Source organism: Thermobia domestica, chromosome 14, assembly GCF_964235325.1.
Source record: "Thermobia domestica chromosome 14, izTheDome1.hap1.1, whole genome shotgun sequence".
NCBI classification, from domain to species: Eukaryota; Metazoa; Arthropoda; class Insecta; order Zygentoma; family Lepismatidae; genus Thermobia; species Thermobia domestica.
Window position 1 is genome coordinate 12,844,024 of NC_137467.1, and position 14,890 is coordinate 12,858,913.

A 14,890-nucleotide genomic window follows, 5' to 3' on the forward strand; every position below is an offset into this window, starting at 1 on the left:
AATTGTATATCTTTCGGCTTCTCGCTTGGTGACACGAATTGCACCACGTGGCAACGTCGCAGTTATAGAACCATACAGCAGATCTACCAATTCAAGAAATAGTTACATCTAATCTTTCCAGATAGCAGTTAAAGTCTATTGTCGTTGGCCTACCATCACTTATTAGCATTACAATCGATACAACTGCTTGATTTATTCGTAGAGCACTGCTAATTTTTCCAAGTTAATTTACAACGTTGCCACATAGTGAAACTTTTGATTCCCATACTAGCTGTAGGAGGCTCCAGAGGGTAAACCGTTATATAACATTTTCACTTTACTTTGACCTGTACAATAGCGCTCTGTTGTCCGTTGGCGCCATTTTTAGAACACCCGATATATATATACACACACAAACACAAGCTGTAATCAAAAAACATGGCGAATAATTTCTGTTTAGCAGCAACGGCTGACGCTACAACCATTTAATGATGTAATTTCTCCGATAGTCTGATCCACTGAGACAGGCAGCGTCAAGTTGGGACACGTTCTAACTTATCAGTCAGCGTCCAGAGCCGTTTGAGTGAGAATAAGTTTACCGTGTTCGTCGCGCATCATAGATTTCGATCATCGCGTGAACATTAAGTTCTGATTCAAGTTGCAAAAAAAGTGCCAAAGAAACTCATGAAATGTAGAAATTGGTGTATGGCGATCGATAATGCTGTAACTTTGAAGACTGTTTACATGTAGTATGAGCTAGTCAAAAGCGGAAATAAGTCGCTAGAATTCGAGCAACGTTCGGGATGTCCATTAACCTCAAAGAGAGAAGAAAATGTGCAGAAAAAGGGCAAAAATTCTTCGTTAAAATAGACGAATAACTATTCGAGTTTTCCAAAGAACTAAACATCTCGTACGGGTTCGTACAAAGCATTTTAACTACCAATTTAGAAATGAGAAGAGTGAGTGCGAAATTCGTTCCCAGACTTTTGACTGAGGAACAGGAGTATTTGGAATATATATATAAAGATATATATTCCTGTCTGTTAACATCCATCATACTCTTCGGATATAGCATCACGTGACTTCTGGCTCTTCCCCAAAATTAAAACCCTACTTAAAGGAAAGCATTTTGACATTGGTGACATTTAGAGGGTCACGACAGAGCAGCTGAACGGCCTTCCAAAAGAAGCCTTCCAGAAATGCTTCCAGTCATTAATTCAACGTTGGGATAAGAGCATTGCTAGCCAAGGAGAGTACTTTGAAGGAGGTTAAATCAAATTCTATGTAAGCTTATTACTTTTTTCTAATAAAATTATTCACCGTATTTTTTGATCACACCTTATATATAAGCAGAATGTTTTTACACGTTCTCTTTCTCAACTGATTACACCAAGATGGTGTACCCTGGGTAATAAAAACAGGAGAAATGTTAATGCTTACCTCGTACTTCTTTCTCTCGGACCAATGCGTAATCCTTCTCCATAATCGCAGTTTCTATTACACTAAGCGATTCCCTTACATGATCCCTCGCTTCTTCATCTCTCTTCAACAACTCTTCGAGTTTTTTATGACATTCATCCAGTGCTTGTTCCAGTTCATTTCTAGATGTTTCCATCTTTTGTAGCTCCTTTTGGCACCTATTATAATTTTCATCCACTTCTTCTTTCTCCCTTTGCAATCTCTCCAACTGAACAAGCAACTCCTTTCTAGCCTCCATCAAGTGCTCAGTTTCGCTCTCTTTGTCTTCCAGTTCTTTCGACATTCTCTGCATGGCTACTTCTGTTGATTTAAGTTTCTCTTCAAACTCTTCCCGTAACTTTCTCTCCTGCAGTAACTGAGACTTTAGGCTGTCCAATTTGTTTTGCAGCAATTTAATGGCTTTAGAATAATCAAGCTTTACCTGAAAAAGAAAAACAATAAAAATGAAATATAAGAGTTCTTTATAATCTGTAAGATATTTCGATATATCGATTCATCAATCGAAATTTTCAAATATCGAAGAAAAATATTACTAATCGATATGTTGCATAATTTTACTGATATCGATTTTCAACATTCAAAACCGGATACAGCACACCCTTACTTTTAAGATTGTACATGCTGTAACATGCAGAAGCTCAAGACGCAAAATTAACAAGAGAAATACAACAATGTAAGAAACTATAAGCAAAAATTAAATTTGTTACTTTAACGCGTTATTTTAGGTGGCTCCATAGTCAAATGATTAGAGGTTGGACTCACGTCCGGGTGGTCTTGGGTTTGATTCCCGGCCGATACACATTAATTTTCGGCATCGTCAGACAAAGTGGGGAGTCACGTGACTCAAGCATGTTCGCCGCTACGCTAAACGCAGTTCCAGCGGTCACTTAACAAATGGTGTTGGAGTGGCTCAGGCCCACGAAGGGTTGTCACGCCAGTGGCTATATCGTTAATGGCGCAGTTGTATTCCTTTTCACTCATATTTTATATCTATACTACTTCTGCCTGTTTCTACACGGCTTGTTAGTTCATAATAGTCAGTCAATTTCCTTGTAACATGGAAATACTTAAGCTCTAAATTTTACATAATTATGCTCTTAAGTAAATGAATATATATATATTTTAGCATACACAAGAATAAAATCTTATATTGTGTTTACTTCTGTGTATGTTCGAAGAGGGATGGAAGCTAACATTGAATTTCGTCCCTGCAGCAATAAATGTAGATATGTAATTGCGCACAAAAAGTAGAACAGGGTACTGTACAAAATTTGTTACTTAATTTAGTTTCGCAGCGACTGAGTAACAAAGAAATGCTAGAAAATTAAAAACTGTTTTTTTTTCATTATTTTCCGTTCTTTCCCTGGCCTTAGAAAAAAAAACATAAAAAATCCGATCCTCTACAACATTAACCGTAATAAATATGCATCGTCTCCAATCTCCTTTAATATAGCACTACAGAAATGTGTACTCTTTATCATCAACACAAGGAGCTTGTACAATTTGTAGAGTACACTGCCTTACACGCGCCATGCAGTCATGTGAGGAATTGCAAGTTCTCTGCTGGCACGGCGCGGTCTGTTGACTTTTTTGTGGGGCGAGAGTCGTTTCGTGGCGATTATCTAAAACGCTACTCTGAAACTTCGATACTTTGTGAGTATCCTGCAATTTGTTCCCTTTCTTCCCATGATTTTCATTGAAAGTTATTAAGGTGTCAAATCGAGTCATTCTTTTGAAACTCGGTACTTCAATCGTAACTTGTAGAACGAGACACTTGTAAATCGATATACTACTGTATACAACTAACTACCATATCATCATAGATATTATGCCATTATTCGCAGGTCTCTTGCCGCAATTGAGAAGCTTTCATGCTCCACCGCCTTCCGCTAACCTCTTCGTATTCACGTACGATTTCTCTTGCTTTGATATTGTTCATTAATTGTAGCCTTCTTCGCCCCCTCCATCTCTTTCCTGCCACCATATCCTATAGTACTTCCCTCATGATACAGTTCTTTGTTAGCCCATGTCCCAACCAGTTTCTCTTCCTCTTCTTAATAACATCTAAAACAGTTCTTTTCTCCTCCACCATTTCCAACACCTTCTCGTTCGTTTTCCGCTCTCCATTCTTCTCCACACCCACATTTCGAAAGCTTCCAGTCGTTTTTAATTTTTCTGCGTAATGTCCATGTTTCTGACCCATACAGTACAATACTCTACACGAATCATTTTATGTGTCTTTTTCTCACCTCCTTATTCAAGGTTCCACAAAACAATATTTACTTCCTCCTAAAGGATTCTTTCATCATTCTTATCCTTGTTTTTATTTCACGTTCACACTTCATATCTTTACTCATAATATTACCCAGGTATCGAAAACTAGTCGCCTGTTCTTTATTCACCCCTCCTATATGTAATATCGACTGCTTCATTCCAATCACCATAGCTTTTGTTTTTCTAACACTTATTTTCATTCGATATTCTGCAGAGTCCTTCTAAAGTTTTCTAACATCTTATTGATTTTGTCTTCAGATTCCGCAACAAGCGCCATATCATCTGCAAACCGTCTACACCTAAACATTCTACCTTCTACTGAAATGCTTTCTTCATTATGTAGGTTCTTTTTCACTATCTCTTCTAGATAGATAGATATTAAATATTGTTGGCGAGAGACAGCATCCCTGCCGAACTTTCCTTCCAGTTGTATTGTGTATCAAAGAAGTTAAAAGTTAAAAACAAAATTTTTCGTTTTCTCCCCCTTATTATCTGTTTTTCCTGGCCTTAGAAAAAAACGGTATTTTTTTTTTAAATTTCCGATCCTTTACAACATTAACCGTAATAAATCTGCATCATCTTCTATTCTCTTTAACACAGCACTGCAGGAATGTATACGTTTCTCTTTATCATTACCATGAGAAACTTGCACGATTTGTAATCGGTATGATTTATAGAGTGAACACTGCCTTAACACCGCCAGGCAATCGTGTGAGGAACTGCAAGTTCTTTGCTGACACGGCGGAGCATGTCGATTCTTTTGGGTTGAAAGCCATTTCATGGCAATTCTCTAAAACGTTAGCACGAAACTTTGATAGTCTGTATCATGCATTTTGTTCCATTCCTTTCTTTGGTTTTCTGGCTCAGTGGTAGAGCGTTCACCTCTGGTGCATGGGATCCCGGGTTCAAACCCTGCTCCCGCCAAGTGAACTTTGTGGTGGACAAACACCGTGTGCGTGGGTTTTCTCGGGGTTCTCCCGTTTCCTCCCACTTTCTTCATTCATTTCTCATAATCACCGTCTCCCTTAGCCTAATCGGCATAACCGTGGGACGTAAAACTCAAAGATTTCATTTCATTTTTTCTTTGGTTTTCATTAAAACTTATCGAGGTGTTAAATCGAGTCATTCTTCTTGAAACACTCGGTACTTTAATCGTAACTTAAATTATTCGTAGGATAAGACACTTGTAAATCGAGATACTACTGTATACAACTACCTACCATAAATACATACTGGCATTTCTTCCGAAGTAGGTCGTCCGCCTAGTTTTTGGCTGAAAGCATAATAATTGTTTTCTTGGTGTACCAAAGTTTAATATTTAATTCAAATAGTATTGCCGAGTGAGCGTTAGCGAGTGAAGGGGGTTAGTGTTCCGCAGGGACCGTTTTTTCTGGTCTTTATTACAGCTAAATGGGAAGGGCGACCTGTGTTCTAGAACCTTGCCGCCATGTTACATTGACAAGTATAACTTTCTCCATGTTTCCTTACAGTTATTTGCTTACCGCATTTTCGATTTATTAAGCTATGACTTTCACTTTTAATAGATTTTCCTGATTATCACCACCCACGTTTACAAAACAAATGCTCATTACATTCTCACAACCCTGCCATGAAGTAACCTTGCGCCAAGTAGTTCCCTCCACTTGCCAAATAGTTCCATGTTTAGAACCGTTTATATAAGAAAATAAACACAACTTTCGCTCTCTTTTTACATTACCAAGTACACAAACAAGCAAGTTATTCATTTCTTCCCGGTAAATTTTCAAAAGTTTGCTAGAAACGGACGACCAATTTTGGAACTTAACCCTAAATACTAACATATTAACTTATAAATTCAAGCATCTTGAAGCTCCTCGTGCGCATATTCCGCAATGGAAAACCCTAAACCATTGTTTGCTTCTTCTCTTGAAGGTTCGTGGCGGTAGAGTATTAATGGTATTACTTTAACTTCTGTCACAGAGTATCCATATTAGAGTATGATTTTAACTCCCTCGTATAAATAAATAAATAAATAAATAACAGGTCTAATATTGCCTGTCTTTCTATGAACAATGAACTGAATTTGACAGAAAAGTCAGTTAGTATATTCTCTGCAACAATGACTAGTTTACGTTAGAACAAATTTGAATTTATTTAAATTCATATCATTGTTAGCACTAACAACAATCCTATAGTTGTAAGATTTATTTTTTTTAATATTTATTTATTCAATAACAATCAAATAAATCAAAAATTAAATTGAATTTACAATTGACTTCAGCACATGCAATAATTTACATCTTTAAGGTGGATCACCACCCGGAAGTCAATATATATTTTAGCTCATTCCCTTAATTAATGCTCGATGAAACATTACGTATTATAAATACTGTACTATAAGATAGAGTTATGTTTCAGCTACAACACAAGACACTGATTCGTTTGGTTGTGTCTTCTGATAGCGAAAAAGATAACAAATAAAAGAAAAATATTTGATTCGCTTTACAATGAGCAAACAAGATGGCACTTGATGTTAGATCTTACAAGAAGTGCTCAGTTTTATGAAATGTTTATTTGTATATGTAAAGTATGCTAAAGGAACGATCTTATTACAAATTAGATATATTGTTCGACCGTTTTTCGTGTTATGTTTCACATTTTACTTAAATATTAATTTACATGTACGGAAATAAATTTTGAGAAGAAAATTACGCAGAGCGCCATAATGCGTTGTTGCCAAATTTGAACGTTTACTGTGATAGTCACAATAAGAAAATTCCTGGATTATAGCGTTGCAGTTTGAGAAGCGGAATTTAGCTATGAATTGCGGCAAAAAGTCGAAAACTAATTTCTCCAGTAATTATCCAAGCAAAATTCCATCATTGCTTCCTTTATTAATCTGGCATCAGTAACACTCGACACTATCTAGCAACGCTGCACTATTCAAGCAACGTTTAGCATAGCATCGAGAACATCTAGTGATCCACCTTAAGATTAGCACAGTTGAAGAAGCTTACTATGAGAAGGAACAAATACAAAGGTGTCAGCTATTTACGTAAATTCTCACTAAGGGAAAGCCTATACTTTAACATATCATAGAATGACTGAAAAATAATATCTTAGCAGGGAATGTGATAATTACTTTATAAATTATTATTATTTTTATTATGTTTAAACTAGCTGAATATATCCATTCTTCGCATGGAGGCTGTATTTGGAAGTCAACGCCAGTGGGAGTATCATCATTCATTTCAGCGACCGCGAAAACTATGGATTTGACACTAACATCGGTCATTTTGGGCTATTTTCACATTCTCAGTATCCCCCCTCCCCCTCCCCCCGGTGACCCCAGGCCCGCAGAAGTATAGGGTGAATTTGGAAGTTAATGCGATCGGAATTTCAGCGACCGCGAGAACTATGAATTCGATACAAATATCGGCCATTCTCTACTACTTTAACATGTCCCGGTAAACGCCCCCCTCAGCCCCCCCCTGGTTTGAAGTTTGAAAAATAACGCTTCGCCTTAGTCTGGGGCCTGGACCAAGATACCCGTGACCAAATTTTGGCAACTCTCGGTCCACTCGTCTGGTCCGCAGGCCGCACACAGACAAACACACAAACGAACTCTTTATTTTATTTCGCGGTGGCTCAGTGGTAGAGCGTTCACCTCTGGTGCTTGGGGTCCCGGGTTCGATCCCAGCCCCCGCCGAGTGAACTTTGTGGTGGACAAACACCGTTCTCGTGGGTTTTCTCGGGGTTCTCCCGTTTCCTCCCACTTTCTTCATTCCACCATTTCACTCATCTCTCATAATCACCGTCTCCTTTAGCCTAACCGGCATAACCGTGGGACGTAAAACTCAAAGATTTCATTTCTTTATTTTATTTATATTAGAAGATTAGCCAAGCAGATTTCTTCCTTCGCACAAGTTCCTTTGCTGTTCTTCGATGTAATTGACCTTATTTGTACAGTATGTCGTTCAGTTGTATAAATGTTCAGTGTTGTCTTTTATGTTAGAGAAGAAACACCTCATCTAGTTCCCTTCCATGTGGTAAGGTGCTAAGAACCGACAACATGCTGCCACGTTGGATAGCAATAACTATGCATTGAATTAGGAAAGATGTTGAATGAACATCCTGAGAAACGAAAAAAATGCGTCTGCCTACCTCTCTAATAAAATCAAGGCTTCTAGAGCCCCAAGCACCGCTAGTCTCCATAGCAATTGGAGCAAAAATAAATTTATCAAGGAGGTTGTTGAATTTTGTTTACTCTTCTTCCTCTCTACGACTAGCAACAGCTCCAGCATCCGTAACAGCTAAAGGGAAACTTGAATGGGAAAATGTATCTGAACATATAAACGTTTGATACTAGTGATTTGCCTCTCGTTCAAGGAACTAATGTCATGCCGTCGAGTTGTTTACCATCGGAACAGCAGCAGCTTGACGGTTCACGTATGGAAGGAATTCCAGCTGTGGTAAGGGCTCGTAAAATGATATCATTAACAGAGGAGTGTCTGGCATGTCTGTTAGTATTCGTCATGCATGGAAGGCCATGCACGCCACGTTGGTTAACTTGATATCCGCAAGCTGGACAACGATGTGGCTCACAAACAGCTGAACCTAATCTTAAAAGGCGACAGCGATTCGAAATGTTTCATTAGTCATATGAGGCCTTAATGGTGGGGAGGGTATTGCATTCAACCCTGCCCCAGTATAGGAGGATGAGGCAGCAAGAATCCTGGCGTTATCCTCTGGAGGAATAACTGACTGTAAGTGAAGTTCATGGAAATGCGTTTTTAAATTTATTTATTTGTAGTATACAATATAATTTTCAATGGATAATTTTCTACACGTGTAATGCGTGATTATTAAGAGATAAACTTCTTACCACCTGTTTTCATCAAAAGCTGTGAGCGTTAACCTTCCATATAAATTTCAACAAATTATTTGCAATAGTTATAGTAAAATACGTTAAGGCTACATATTGTTACTAAATAATATATCTCAAATGCAGTTTATTATTATTATTATTATTATTACAGGAGATGATTGACAAAATAGTTGACACTGGGAAACTATATGGAATGGAAATCAACATCGAAAAATCGAAAGGGGTCATGAGAATATCCCGTGGAAATGCGCCCTTATGGGTCAAAGTAGAACAAAGAATACTTGAAGAAGTCGATCATTTCAAATATCTGGGAAGTATTTTGACGAGAGACGCTTACTGTACCAAAAAGATCAGGTCAAGAATTACCAAAGAAGCATTCAACAAGAATAGGTCACTCTAACTAGCAGGCTTAACATTGGACTAAGGAAGAAATTGATCAACTGCTATATATGGAGTAGGCTATTGGACTTCAAGGTTCAGAACTTGGACATTACGGAAATTAGAAAAGAAATATTTTGAGCACTTCGAAATGCGGTACTGGAGGAAGATGAAAAAACGTCCCATGGTTATGCTGGTTAGGCTAAAGGAGACGACGATGATGAGAGATGAGTGAAATGGTGGAATGAAGAAAGTGGGAGGAAACGGGAGAACCCCGAGAAAACCCACGAGCACGGTGTTTGTCCACCACAAAGTCCACACGGCGCGAGCTGGGATCGAATCAGGGATCCCAAGCACCGGAGGTGAACGCTCTACCACTGAGCCACCGCGCCCCTTGGAGGAAGATGGAGAAGATAAAACGGACAAAGAGAGAGTAACAAACGACGATGTTTTAAAACGAATAGGAGAGAAGACGGTGTTTTTAGCCACCATACTTCGTAGAAAGGCCAATTGGATTGGCCACATCTTAGGAAGAAATTGTCTTCGTCATACCGCCATAGACGAAAAGATGGAAGGAAAGCGAGGAATAGGAAGAAGAAGAGCACAAGTGACCGATGATTTGGAAAAATAGAAGAAAATATTGGGAGTTAAACAAGGAAGCTGAAGATCGAGAAACACGAAAAAAAAAAAAAAAAAAGTTTTCAGGCCCAAGATGCAAATGAAGAAGAAAAGAAGGAAATACCTCCTTAGTCACAGGACCTGTCAAAAGGTAGAATACTTAATAATAATAATAATAATACAGTGGAGTCTCGTTAATTCGAACTTGGATAATTCGAAATATTGGATAATTCGAACAGAAGTCCATTTCCCTTGAAAACTGTATTGAACACAATACTAAAAACTCGTGAATAAATAGAATTTTCAACCTATGTTTTGGATAATTCGAAGTAAATACAGTTGAATTGTTTAAATGATGGACAGATGTAAACGGAGAAATACAGTTTTAACGTGTTTTCAGTTATCCAGATGCAGCCATAGGGAAGAGTAATACAAAAGATAAATAGAAAATCTATGTAATGATAAAGATGAAGGTGGGCTGGGGAAGAAGTAAAGTTAGAGAACGTGTGCCAATCTCATCTTGTTTCAGAAGTGGTTGAAAATTTAAGATGAATTATTGATAAAGTCAACCAAATATTATCGTATTCCACGCAATACATGAAATTCAAGATTTACTGACCGTACAAAAACAATTAAATTTAAGCAAATGAGGTTTACGACTTCTTAAAAGTGAGAACAGAATATTCAAATTGTTACTGGCGTTTAATTGTTTGGGCTATTCAATGTATGTTGTAGTGTTGTACCTAAATATATTTTCCATTGTACACGTAGTTTGAATTATGTGGAGTCAACGTCGTTTGTTAGTTTGCGGTATTCGATCACGCAAATAATAAGCTGCTTTAAAAGTAAAGTCTATACCATATGAATATGTTTTTGATGCACAGTACTTTGGTTTGTTTGTTGTTATATATGTGTGAAAATGAATGTTGTTGGATAATTCGAAGTTTTTTCGTCTCCCCTTGGACTTCGAATTAAAAAGAGCTCACTGTAATTTCGGAGTAACGTCCTATGATTATGGTCCGGAGATGGTTATAATGATGCCCACAAAGGAAGGCCACTTGGTAACCAGGAAATTCACGCGCCAGAGGGTAAGCGCTTTACCACTGAGCCACCGCGGTCCCGATATCGAGTTCGTGGTGAACAACATCGTTTCTGTAGGTTCTCTTGTTTCCTCCCACATTTCCATTTCACAATTCCTTTTATAATCATTCACATTTAATCATCCCTCTTGTTTAGCTACAGGGCATATACAACGCACGTGGGACGTAATATTGAAGATTTCATTTTCCATTTACGGACTTCCTTGCAAACCTATCAACCGCATTACGCAAGGTATTCATGTACACACGGAAAAAAAAGAATTTTTACAGCTGACAAATTTTGTTTTGCCAATTACTCCGGAACAAATGAATTAACCCATAACTTCCCAGCGTGTCCATATGGACACGCAAATAGGAATAACTTTTTATGCCTGGGAGATTTTGTGTGTGGAATTTTGTGGACACGGCTCACAGTGAACACATTACAACAATAACAACAAAAATTTCGTTATTTTCACATTTACTACGATCATATGGAACAAACGTAACTGAAAATATTATAAAATCAGGAAAAAAATTGTATTCGGGCAGTTATGGGTTAATTTGGATCTTTTTGTTGTTATCCTTAGAATAGTTATAATTTGATAACTCGCCAATATCAGCACTCTAATAGATTAATTTATTGTTGAGTTATTCGGAAAAGAAATTTTGTCAACTGGAGAATAGTTTTATTCTGTAACGGTACAGGGTGTATCAAAAAGAAGTTTACAACTCTGAAAACTCATACTGATTCATTCATTTAGTTTACAGACATGGTTTCATTTTATAGCAAAATGCTTTTTTTTTTCTTTCTTTTTTTTTCTACCTAAACAGATTTAATGTGGATTCCATTGGTGATACGCTACACATTCAGGGTGTCTACTAAAATTCCAATCTGAAATTTCGTGACTTTTCATGACCTTTTCTTTCCCAAACCATAAAATTTAGTCACATTCTGAAGAGCGAATTTGGGTGCGAATTGGGCTGAATTTTCATGCATGCAGTAGAAGCGTGCTTTGCTTGCGATTTGGTAACGTCTAAAGCCGACCGTAGACATTTTTGGTGGTGAATTTTGACGTTTTAGTGAACAAAATTTTCCAGTCTATACTTACAGATTTTGTACAGATAAAAAAAAAAAAAAGTTCGTGACTTTTTCATGACTTTCGTGACCGATAGACACCCTGGCATCCCATCTAAAGTCTCACTTGCTCTACCAGGGTGTCTACTAAAATTTCAATCTGAAATTTCGTAACTTTTCGTGACCTTTTCTTTACCAAATCATAAAATTTCCTAACATTTTCAAGAGCGAATTTGGGTACGAATTAGGCCGAATTATCATGCATGCGATAGAAACGTACTTTGCTTGCGATTTGGTAGCGTCTAAAGCCGACCATAGACATTTTTGGTGGTGAATTTTGACGTTTTATAGAACAAAATTTTCCAATCTGTACTTATATTTGTACAGTTTAAAAAAAATCGTGACCCAAAAGCTAAATTTCGTGACTTTCATGCCCGTTTTCTGATTTTGTGACTTTCGTGACAGATAGACACCCTGTCTACAACGTCTTCAGACGTACGCGAACGACCTGAAGATTTGTCGTGTCTTACCGAACATCCAGTTTCAATAAAACACTTACGCTACTGATAAATAGTAAGTCTACTGGGAGAAACTTTACCATACTTTGTACGACAATTACGTTGCACAGTTGTCGCAGACTTGGGATTCTTCACACCAAAACGCAGCAAGCAAGCTGGGAACCAGTAAAGGCAGCCATCTTTGCTGCAGCTGCCGCTAGCGCTTGCGGTGGCTTGTTTCTGAACTAGTGTACTACATGAGTCGAAACTTGAAGTATTTTCCTACAAAATGACACCAAAACCATGTAAGATAAATGAATCAACTAATATGAGTTTTCAATGTTGCAGGGTGTCTACTAAAATTCCAAAATGAAATTTCGTGACTTTTTCGTGACCTTTTCTTTACCAAATCATAAAATTTCCTAATATTTTCAAGAGCGAATTTCGGTGCGAATTAGACCAAATTTTCCACCGTGCGATAGAAACGTACTTTGCTTGCGATTTGGTAGCGTCTAAAGCCGACGATAGACATTTTTTGGTAGTGAAATTTGACATTTTATAGAACAAAATTTTTCAATCTGTACTTACATTTGTACAGTTAAAAAAAAATCGTGACCCAAAAGCTAAATTTCGTGACTTTCATGACCGTTTTCTGATTTCGTGATATTCGAGACCGACATCCTGTGTTGTAAAGTCCTTTTTGATACACTTACCAAAGCTCCTTTACATATTTACTCTGTCCGTTGTGTCCGGGGGACAATCTTAAAAACTAACTGACGGATCACTACCAGGATTAAAAGTTAGAAATTGAGTTCAACAATGGAGATGTTCTGTGAAGATATGTGTATTTGGACACATGGCAAAGTATCTTATTTTGAACAATGGGACATTTTATTTTAAAAGAACATTACAGTGAAAAGAATAACTATTCATTTTAAGTTAAATCACCTTTCGACTTTTTTTTTTCTAAGTTCATTTGCCTTTGCTGTCTGTCGTTTACTTCTTACGTTTGTAATTTCTCAATTAATAAAATAACAGATTGCTTCCCCGTCCGCATTCCTATCACCACCTTACCTTGGTTAATCTACAAGCATGCACTTTTTTCATCTAATCAGAGTGAATAACCGAGGATATGAACCCGGAAGGAACGCCATACAAAATGGATTGAAAGACTATTGGAAGGGACAGTCGACATGAAGCGAGAGACGAGTTAGAATGTAGACCGCGAACTTCATTTTGAAATTTACGCTTGATAGCCTTGCTCTGTCCTATAGAGCACCTTTGTTTCGGCTAACGCCAGATAGCCATCTACGACGATGTATTGTTTTTTGAGAAGAAGTTTTAAGTTTAACTAAAGTTGCGGTTCTCGTAAAGTTGGTTTCTCAGTCCGGGTTTCGCCGACTCTTAACCTTGGTTACTTGAACGACCAGCCAGCCAAACAGAGGGATGGACGGACGTCGGCCCGTTGGAGGAATCATCAAGAGGACAACGATCAGACCTGCAAGTAAGTGCGAGTAGACTAACCTATCCTGAAAGTTACTCCCTTCTTACCCCTTTTACATCACAGTCTGTTTCTTTTGTACGCGTTGGATTTTATTTAAATGCAACCCAGGTTGGATCCCGTACCTCGTATCTTGTTAAGTTCAATGTATACAAAATCCTGGGCGCAACTTGTCGGTTCTGTCATTTCCAATCACGACATTTTTAAGTAAATAATCTGAGCCTTCAGACCGACAAGGGGCGACTGCACAGCTCTATCAACAAGAATCTGGTATTACTAACGATATATGTGGTGAGTTGATAGTAGAAGTGAACAGTGGTAGCGATGACGCAAGTGCGTTCAGGCGCAAACCATCAACATCATCGTCTAAAAAGAAAGGGAAACCGTGTATACTTAAGGTTAGTTTCAAGGGTCAAGTTTTGCCGATAGATGTCACTACGGTCTTCGTATCTCTCTCGTGTATTTTTTTTTTACCTTTCACGAAAATTTACAATTTCTCTTACAAATTTCAGTCTAGAGACTTCAATTTTTTTTAGAGAAGGAACTTCATAACGTATCAAAGACAACAATCCGTACCGATTTTTTATTTAGTTTCCTTCATTGTTGAAATGGCTGGATTGTTGAAATGGATATCCAAACCTTTAACAATATAACTATTTCAACAATGAAGAAAATTCTAAATGAAAAATCGGCACGAACTGTTGTATTTGATAGGGTATGAAGTTCCTTCTCTAAAAAATTTGAAGTCTCTAAGTTGAAATTTGTAAGAGAAATTGTAAATTTTCGTGAAAGGTAAAAAAATACACGAGAAATACGAAGACTGTAGTGACACCTATCGGCAAAACTTGTCCCTTTACACCAACAAGTCGAAAAATGATGCGAAAACTTGCCTCTATCGCATTTCAAAAACTTGTAGCTTATCACCTTCTTTTGACGTAAGTTTTCCAGTAGATCTATTTTTCAAGATTTTTCCTCAGTCATATATTAAACACCTTGTTTAAATGTCAAATTTGTACGCACAACAGAAGGGAGCTCCACATGTAAATATGTCATATGAGGACCTACTACAGTTCTTTGGCTTATTAGTTCTCAGCGGGTATCACGCCATTCCTTCTGGTAAATTTTACTGGAATAAAGCTG

The 14,890-nt window shown here is 37.6% G+C and overlaps 1 protein-coding gene across 3 annotated transcripts in view; it reads right to left on the bottom strand.

Annotated features, from left to right (window-relative positions):
• The window catches only part of LOC145669529 (sodium channel and clathrin linker 1-like), a 121,278-nt gene that overhangs the window by 80,563 nt on the left and 25,825 nt on the right, over window positions 1-14,890 (bottom strand). For all 3 annotated transcript variants that reach the window (XR_014128210.1, XR_014128211.1, XM_081737710.1), the window contains exon 6: window positions 1,420-1,879. Coding sequence is in view for 1 of the 3 variants with exons in the window: in XM_081737710.1 (XP_081593836.1) it covers window positions 1,420-1,879 (460 nt within the window). In the remaining 2 variants the exon portion in view is untranslated. The remainder of the gene's footprint in view (window positions 1-1,419; window positions 1,880-14,890) is intronic.